This window comes from Myotis nattereri (genome assembly GCF_964212035.1).
Source record: "Myotis nattereri genome assembly, chromosome: 5".
Lineage (NCBI taxonomy): Eukaryota > Metazoa > Chordata > Mammalia > Chiroptera > Vespertilionidae > Myotis > Myotis nattereri.
The window spans coordinates 108,178,903-108,188,017 of record NC_138080.1 but is presented as its reverse complement, the minus strand read 5'-3'; the positions used below and the strand labels follow the sequence as shown (position 1 = coordinate 108,188,017).

At 64.4% G+C, this 9,115-nt stretch overlaps 1 protein-coding gene and 1 long non-coding RNA gene across 3 annotated transcripts; one reads left to right on the top strand and one right to left on the bottom strand.

Moving 5' to 3' along the window:
• The first annotated feature begins 11 nt into the window (after window positions 1-11).
• Window positions 12-1,207, top strand: LOC308519725. Of its 2 annotated transcripts, none has more exons than XR_013996031.1 (2): window positions 12-106; window positions 619-1,207. It is a non-coding gene; the product is annotated as an uncharacterized lncRNA (long non-coding RNA). The 2 variants fall into 2 exon arrangements; XR_013996032.1 differs by lacking the exon at window positions 12-106 and adding an exon at window positions 128-296.
• A 1,252-nt stretch (window positions 1,208-2,459) lies between these two features.
• Window positions 2,460-5,890, bottom strand: ACTB (actin beta). Its single transcript, XM_081091534.1, has 6 exons — window positions 5,694-5,890; window positions 4,820-4,948; window positions 4,454-4,693; window positions 3,579-4,017; window positions 3,314-3,495; window positions 2,460-3,197 (listed from the first exon to the last, which is right to left on the bottom strand). Exons 2-6 carry the CDS (start codon window positions 4,940-4,942, stop codon window positions 3,054-3,056), a joined length of 1,128 nt encoding a protein of 375 aa, XP_080947660.1. The 5' UTR covers window positions 4,943-4,948; window positions 5,694-5,890; the 3' UTR covers window positions 2,460-3,053.
• Window positions 5,891-9,115: the final 3,225 nt, after the last annotated feature.

Genomic DNA, 9,115 nt, shown 5'->3' with positions numbered 1-9,115 from the left:
GTTGGGTGCGGCGCCACAGCGAGGCCCCGCTAAGGCGCGGGATGGATCTGGGAAGACCCCCAAGGAGCCCCCGCCCCTTGCTCGGTGGCCTCCTCTCTTAGCTTTAGTGAGTTTAAATGTCCACGCGTGGCCAGGGGCGCCCCGAGGGGCGGTGCCGCCGGGGAGAGGTCCGGGGGGCAGGGCCAGTCCTCCGGCTGCCGCCGCGCCCCCGCCCCGAGCTGTGCAGCTGCGTGATGAGTGCGTGGAGGCGGCCACCAGCCCCAGGGCTTCCCGAGTGACTGCAGGCCGGAACATGGGTTCGAATCCCGACCTTTGGGCGCTGCCTTAGCCTCCAAGCCCTTTCCCCGCAGGCGCCTGGCCGCGCTGTGTCGGGAGGAAGGGGAGCCCCAGGGCCCAGCCCCTGCGCTGACCTGGAGCCCCTGCTCGGAGGCGCGCTGGGTGCAGCTGTCCGGGCGGGGCTGCCTTGCAGAGGGGGCGCCCCCGCCCACTAAGGGGGTGCGCCTCGGGCAGCCAGAGCTGCCCCGCGGGGGAGCCAGCCCCCCAGAAAGGGAGCGGTCCCCGTCCCGGGCCGGGAAGCTGCGGGGGAGTTAGAAGGAAAGCCCACCTTCTATCAAACAGAACTTGCGTGTGCCTGGACCCTCGACCGTCGGGGGAGGCGATGGAGCGAGCAGGCGGCGACCGGACTACCGAGGTGTCAGGGTGAATAAACTCCCGCTTTCTCCCTTCCATTTGTGTCACCTGGGGTCAGCCTCCAGCCTCTCTCAGCCTCGACTTCCCACCTGAGAATGTGCGCGGAGCGGCCGGCGGGAGGCCATGTGCATCCTCTCGCTGAGCCGGGCCTTTGCTCCGGGCCAGACGGCTGACAGCATCGCACGGTCAGCCCGCTGCCGCCTGGGGGGAACGGAGCAGCGCCTGGAGGGCTCGCCAGGTCAGATGTGTCTCGGCTGCACTTCCGGAGGTTTTCAAAGGAGATTGATGGAGCTCCTGCTTGCAACTCCCCCTCCACTCGTTCCGCTGGTCCCTCTCAGGTGTGCACGCGGACCCCATCTGGCCCCAACCCCCCCCCCCCTTCCTCCCCGAGGGCGACGGCTGTGTCTCTCCCTAGGCGTCTGTCCCGTCAGTCCAGGCATCTGTCCGAGACTAGCATGCCCAAACTTCCACCTGCTCAAATCGATGTCTCTAAAATAAATTTTAAAAAGAAAACTTACTTGTAGCTCCCAGAGCTCAGGCTGTACTATCAACTGATTGGCCCAAAAGAGCTAGAACTAGCCCAGGAGGGACTTCCTGTCACAGGCCCTGCTCCCGGGGCCTCTGAGACTTTTGGGGTTGGGGGAGCCACAGAAGCATCCTGGGCACTGCTGCCACGTCTGGACCAGCGGCTACAGCCCATGGTACCTGACGTGGTGCCTAGACGAGGAAAACCTAGTGAGCCCAGGGGACCCCGGGCTCCTGTTGGGTTTTGGAAGCCATCACGAGGTCTTAGAACCGTCTCCCCCTCACCAGGGGGAGGTAACCACACTGATAGGAAATGACTGTCCGGATGGGCCAATCTCCACTCTTCTAAGTAACAATCTCCACCCAAGGGCCACAGTGCCCCTCCGAGGAGGGGAGCACGCCCTCAGCCTCAAATCTGGACTGATAGGGATCCAACTGCCTCAGGAGAAATGGGACAAGGTCCCTCAAGGGGAGGGTGGGGGCCGGGGGGAGCCTCACCCTTTCTCTGCTGGTACCAGCAGCAGTTGCTGGCAGGGCAAGGGCAGGCCAGGCTTGTTTTCTTCGGGCAGCGACTGGACTTGGAGCCCTGCACAGCCCCTTGCTGACCTGCAGCACAGGAGAAAGGCCCACTCCAGGACCCCGGCCGCTGCCTCCCCTGCAGGGTCCCAGGAGGACTAGGCGGGGGCTGCACTTGCCCACGCATAGGAAGGCATCCACCCCACAAGGTGGAATCCTGACACCCCGAGCCGCCCCCACCAACCTTCACCCGTACCCCAGCACTGGTACCGGTGCTGCCCTGCAGACCCCTAGATAAATCCCCTTCCGCTGTCATGGTCACTCCCGGTGAGCCGGCAGGTTTGTAACCCTGTTCTCAGCCTCAGACCCACGGACGCTGTGGCCTAGCAGCCACCACTGCCCCTCCCAAGAGGACACCAAGGTCAGAAAGCGACCCCCTCAGAGGAGGCACAAAGATACCCACCCAACCCGGAGGATGGGTCCCGGGAACTGAGCCCCTCTTGAAACCCACCTGCACCTCAGAAACCAGCTGGGGGCCAGATCAGGGATTTCCTTTCCAAGTCCAGAGGCCAGGATCCTTAACTCCTTCCTCCCAAGAGCCCCCCAACCCAGATGGGTCCAGGCCTAGGTTAGAGCACCTCCCCCTCCCCCCTTAGCAGTAGAGATGGCCTGGCCCCCACCCTTCTCCCAGCCGCACCCATTTCCCCAAAACTCATCCACAGCCAAAGTTCCTTTAAGGTGTGCACTTTATTGAACTGGTCTCGTCAGTGTACAGGTAAGCCCTGCTTGGCCGCCTCCACACCTCAACCCACTCCCAGGGGGACCAAAAGCCTTCATACATCTCAAGTTGGGGACAAAAAGGGGGGCCACGATGGCTGGCCATTCAAAATAAAACAAAAAGAACAGGTATTAAGGCGAAGATTAAAAAATTTGGATTACATAATTTACACAAAAGCAATGCGATCACCCTCCCCGTGTGGACTCGGGCGAGGACTGGCCCTTCTTAGGGATTAGTGGGCGGCCTTGGGGCAGGCAAGGGACTTCCTGTAACAATGCATCTCGTATTTGGAATGACTATTAAAAAAAGAACAATGTACAATCAAAGTCCTCGGCCACATTGTAGAACTTTGGGGATGCTCGCTTCAACAGACTGCTGTCACCTTCACCGTTCCAGTTTTTAAATCCTGAGTCAAGCGCCAAAAAAAAAAAGATCAAAAAAACAAAAACAAAAAAAAAAAACAAAGCCATGCCAATCTCATCTCGTTTTCTGCGCAAGTTAGGTTTTGTCAAGAAAGGGTGTAACCAACTAAGTAACAGTCCGCCTAGAAGCATTTGCGGTGGACGATGGAGGGGCCGGACTCGTCATACTCCTGCTTGCTGATCCACATCTGCTGGAAGGTGGACAGCGAGGCCAGGATGGAGCCGCCGATCCACACAGAGTACTTGCGCTCAGGGGGCGCGATGATCTGGGGAGACAATGGGACAGTTAGCCTAAGGACCCTGCTGGCGACCACAGGGGCCCACCCCAAGGCCAGACTAACACTCCCCTGGGCCAGGCCAGCTCAGCTGGGCGGACACTCACCTTGATCTTCATCGTGCTGGGAGCCAAAGCAGTGATCTCCTTCTGCATCCTGTCGGCGATGCCTGGGTACATGGTGGTTCCACCGGACAGCACCGTGTTGGCGTACAGGTCCTTACGGATGTCGACGTCACACTTCATGATGGAGTTAAAGGTAGTTTCATGGATGCCACAGGATTCCATGCCTGAAGGGAACGAAGGCCAGACTTAGCTTCCGGTGTGGCCACAAGGGTGGCCTTTGTGCAGGGCAGGGAGAGGCCTTACTCACCCAGGAAGGAGGGCTGGAAGAGGGCCTCGGGGCAGCGGAAGCGCTCGTTGCCGATGGTGATGACCTGCCCGTCGGGCAGCTCGTAGCTCTTCTCCAGGGAGGAGCTGGAGGCTGCGGTGGCCATCTCCTGCTCGAAGTCCAGGGCGACGTAGCACAGCTTCTCCTTGATGTCACGCACGATTTCCCGCTCGGCTGTGGTGGTGAAGCTGTAGCCACGCTCGGTGAGGATCTTCATGAGGTAGTCTGTCAGGTCCCGGCCCGCCAGGTCCAGACGCAGGATGGCGTGGGGGAGGGCGTAGCCCTCGTAGATGGGCACCGTGTGGGTGACCCCGTCTCCGGAGTCCATCACGATGCCAGTGGTGCGGCCAGAGGCGTACAGGGACAGCACAGCCTGGATGGCCACGTACATGGCGGGGGTGTTGAAGGTCTCGAACATGATCTGTAGGGAGAAACGGGTCACGTCACACTGGGGAAGCCACCGGGCAGTCAGGCCAGACCAGGAACATGCAGAGTGCAAGGAACACAGGTTAAGTGTGCTAGGGACCCCAGGATGGGGATTCACTTCAGACCTACTGTGCACCTACTGAATACACACTCCCAAGGCCACTTCACATCCGCCTCATTGGCTTTGTCACACGAACCAGTGTTAGTACCTACACCCACAGACTTTACGCTTTAAAACCCTAGTCAGAGAAGCAAACACAGAAAGACTCCCTCTGGAGAAAAGCAAATAGAACCTGCAGAATTCCAAAGGAGACTCAGGTCAGAGAAGAAAGTCCTAGGAGAACGGCAGAGAAAGAACCAGTGAGAAAGGGCGTGGCAGAGGGGACAGGAAAGGATGGGCATCTGCGCAGGGAAGGCCAAGGGCCACCAACCTGCGTCATCTTCTCACGGTTGGCCTTAGGGTTCAGAGGGGCCTCGGTGAGCAGGACAGGGTGCTCCTCGGGGGCCACACGCAGCTCGTTGTAGAAAGTGTGATGCCAGATCTTCTCCATGTCGTCCCAGTTGGTGACGATGCCGTGCTCGATGGGGTACTTCAGGGTCAGGATGCCTCTCTTGCTCTGGGCCTCATCACCCACGTAGGAGTCCTTCTGGCCCATGCCCACCATCACACCCTGCGGAAGGAGCAGCGAGGTGCGCTCAGTGTGGGCCAGATCCCAGCGACCCCACCCAGAAACCGAAAGGACTCGGCCTCACCCTCCGCCCCACCCACCCAATCAGACCCCAGGCTGGCGCCCTACCTGGTGCCGGGGGCGCCCCACGATGGAGGGGAAGACGGCCCTGGGGGCATCGTCCCCCGCGAAGCCGGCTTTGCACATGCCGGAGCCGTTGTCGACCACGAGCGCAGCAATATCGTCATCCATGGCGAGCTGCAGGGAGAGCAGGGCCGTGAGCCTGGGTCGGGTGCGGCTGCCCCCGCCCTGCCCACTTCCGGCGCGCCGCGCCTTCGAGCCGCCAGGGGGCGCCGGCGCGCGCCCCGATTGGGGACAAAGGAAGCCAGGCCGGCTGCGTTATTACCATAAAAGGCAAACGCTGGAGAGCGGCGGCCCGCGGCGCGGCAGGAAGCCAGGCCCTCGGCCCCGCCCCGCCGCGTTCAAACCGCGCCGGCCGGCCGGGCGCGCAGAGACCACACCCACGGGGCCCGCGACGCGGCCAGTGTGCGCAGGCGCCTGCGCGCGCGGCAACCCCACCCCTTCCGGCGGCCGCTCCGCCTCGCTCGGGCCGCGGCGCCCAGCCCTGGGGCGCGCGCGCACACGCACACACGAGCACGCGCAGCCAGTGCCCAGTGCCCGGCGCCCAGTCCCCACCCGGCCGGGGAGGCCCCGCCGCGCCCACCCACCCTCCGTCCCGTCCCGTCCCGTCCCGCGCAGCCAACCGCCCGCTCGGCCCCAGGCTCCAGGCCCAGGCCCGGTGGGCCGTCGGCAGCGCCTGGGAGCGCGCCCTGAGCGCAGCGCAGTCCGGCCCCGAGGCACCAGGGCTTGAGTCCACTCCCCGCGCCCGGGCGCTGGCCACGGGGCCGGGGCGAGAGGCGAGGGGCGCGCGGGCCGGGCGGTGAGAAGGCCCGGGCGGTGAGGGCCGGCGCGGACCGTGCGCCCGGCCAGCCGGCGGGCTTACCAGGAGGCGGTGTGGGTCGGCGAAGGCGGACGAGCGGCGAAGTCGAGTGGCCGGTGCGGGCGGCGGACGGTCTCAGCAGTGGCTGCGCCGCGCGCCGCCGGGTTTTATAGGGCGGCGCCGCGGCCGCTCGAGCCATAAAAGGCAACTTTCGGAGCAGCGCGCGCTGATTGGCCGCGCGCCGCTCACTCACCGGCTCGCGCACAGTGCAGCATTTTTTCACCCCCTCTCCCTCCTGAAAAAAAAGGAGAGGGACTGAGCGAGAGCGAGAGCGAGATTGAGGAAGAGGAGGGATCGAGTTTGGCCGGGGGCCGCCCTGGGGTGCTGGGCCCTGGCCGGGGGTGAGGGGTGCGCGCCCTGGGCTGCCGCCCCGCCGGGCCGTGCTCAGTCCGGCCTCGTGTGGCCGGTCCCCCCGTGTACCCCCATCCCGAGACCCTCCGGGTGTGGATGTCACATGAGCATGGAGCTCCCCCGTGGCCCCTGGTTGCTGTGGGTGCTGCTCAAGTTTAAACAGTTGTGGACAAAGGGGTGCTCAGGGGGTCTCCCCGCCCCCTTGCCAACCTTCGCTCAACTGCCCAGAAAGCCTGGGTGGGGGTGGGGTGGGGCTCTGGCTGGGGATGCTCAGCTTACCAAGTGGGGGGTCATTGTACCCTTAGCCCTGGGGTGAGGAGGATGGTGTGGTACCGGGAGCGGCGGGCTCGGGAGAGCAAAGAAACTGTTTCCATGGAGCCCGGCCGCCCTCACACCCAGCCAAGGCGTCCTGGGCCTCAGCCAGTGGCCCAGGCAGCTACCAGGCACTGCTGGGCGCAGCCGGGCCCACGTCCATCCTCTGTCATGTAGCCACAGCTGAGCTGCCTCATGGCCCATCTGGAGGTCCCCGAGGACCGGGGAGGGACACTCAGCGAGCCAGAGAGGAGTTGGGGGCCGCAGGGCCAGTAGCGAAAGGCCAGCTGCCCTGGGAGAAGCCCCTCTCCCTGCCACTCGCGACTGCCCTGGGTCTCTCCAAACACTTGGCACGACCTGGGTGCCCTGTTCTGGGTGGTTCCCTGCTCCGAGAGCTGCCAGTTGGGCAGGCAGAGCCTGTATCCAGATGGCCCACAGTGCTCGGTGCGTGGCAGCCAGAAGCCCAGGGGCCGCGGGACCCCAGGGGCGCAGCTGGCTCAGCCCAGAGGAGTGCACCTCCCCAGAGGTGTGACAGGCGACTGTTCACCTGGAGGAGAAGGGAAGGCGGCATAGCTGGGCGCCGGGCTGTCCCCGCCAGCCTGTCCCCAGCTGCCGGGGCTGCACAGTGTGTAAGAGGTGTTCATTGACTGTGTGTTGAAACCAGTGACCAGTGAGTCCATATATGGATGTGGAATGTGTGTCCAGGGGAGAGGTGGCTTGGTCCAGCCCCATAGAGGAGGCTGGTGGCAGGTCTCTTTGAAGGTTGCCAAGGCCACAGCCAGGTGGAAAGGGTGCCCAGCACCCGCACAGCGGAGCCCGCAGGCTCAGAGCCTCAGGCTGGCATTCCCAGGGAACCTCCGTGAAACTCACTGCAGCGCCCCCGCCCCGCCCCCACCCCAGCCCTGGGCGAGCATTCCCAGCCCATCCCCTCCTGCCTCCTGAGGGCCAGTCTGTCCTCCTTCTGGCCTTGTATCTCTCAGTCAAGGGCGTCTGGCCAGCCACCTTGCGATTCAAGGACTGGGGCGGGGCCTGGGGGGGGGCACTTTTTGCTGCCTGTTGATGAGCCTGGAGGTGTGCTGGGCAGGCTAGGACCAGGCCGCAGGAGGAGGGATGGGAGACCCGAGTGGCTCCAGGGAGCTCCATGGGGTGGAGAACAGGCCTGTCCGTCAGCAGGACTTGTGCTGCTACCGCCCCTCTTAGCCAGGGGCCCGCCAAGGGGCAGGAGCACCAGGGCCACCAGACCTCAGAGGGGGACATGCCTGGCCCGCTGCGGCCGCCGGTCATAGGTAGCTGGTGCTCTCCTATGCATCCTTCAGAGCCCAGCCCAGAAAGCCCCTCAGCGGGAGCCTGTTAGCGTCTGCAACTTGTACCGTCCCCGCTTGAGACCCCTGCGCTGGGCTGGCCTGCGTAACTCAGCGCCCCCACCCGCCGCTGCAGGTTCAGCCCTGCCTCAGCCACCCCTCACTGGCACCCACCGCTCTGTGCTGGGGTGGGGGTGTCTCCCTTCCCCTTCTCAGCCAACCTTCCCAGGGACTCCGTCACACCCACCTCCCCCCGCAGCACCCATCCCGGGGCCTGGCTCTGCTGCATGAGTGACCGCCTGGGTGTCCTCAGCCCTCAGGGAGGACCCTGGGCAGATGGAGGGGAGGGGGCGCCAGCCTGGGGGAGGGGAGGGGCTGAAGAGAAAGAGCAGCTGGAGGAGGAAAAGAGGAAGCGCAGCGGCAGAGGAAGGGGGCGGGGACGGCGGCAGGAAGTGAGCAGGTTCTTCGCTGGGAACTTTGCCCTTGCGGGGACTGCGGGGCGGCCGCGGGGCGGGCACAGCCCCGGGAGCTCGGCCAGTGGCCGCCCCGCCTGCCTGTCAGCTGCTGCTTTTTCTCTTGCAGCCCCCTCCCCCCTCCGAGACCTCCAGGCCAGGGGACAGTGACAGTCCCTACGGAAGGACCACCCCCTCACCCACCCACCCACCCACCCATCTCCCTGGGCGTTCGATCCCTCTGCCCCACCCCCACCCCCCACCCGCCAGGCAGGGACCCCAAGCTCCGTTTTTTCAGAGGCAAAAGCTGAGGTGAGGCTGAGAAAGGGAAGAGAAACCGCCACACAGTCAGTGCTCCGCGAAGGCACCGAGTGGACGGGGACAAAGCATTCCAGCAAACACACCCCTGTTCACGGAGGAGGACACTGAGGCAGGCTGGTGGCCGGCCCAGGCTCAGAGTCCAGCCTCCGGGACTCCAGGCCGGCTCTGAGGCCGCCCTGCCCCTCCCTGGTGAAGTGTCGCTGGGGTGCCCCCAGGGACTCGGTTCCAGAGTCTGAACTCCTGGGCCCCACCTCTGTCCTCAGCTCTTGCTTATCTCCTGAGGTCCAGAGGGGACAGCCACCAGCCCCTGGTCACACATCTCAGGCCCCGAGGGCCTAAGCCTGCTCTTTCCAGCTGCCCTCCCCCCCCCCCGCCCCCCCTTCTGCTCCCAGGATTGGCTCAAGAGGAAATTTTGGACCCCAGAGTTCCTGAGGTCCCGGGAGGGCTGGGCTGGAGTCCTGCTGCCTCCTGTCCAGCTTGACCACACTTTCAAGGTCAGCCCTGGGCTGGCCCCCCAGAAAGCCTGCCAGCCTCCTCTCCTCTCTCAGAGCAGCTGCAGCTTTCCTGCTCAGAGAGGGAAGCCGCCCGGCCAGGGACACACAGCCAGGAGCCAGGCCTCAGGGGTCAGGCTGCTCCTGCATCCCACAGGCAGCGCCAGCCAGCAGGCACGCTTCCCACACAAACAGCA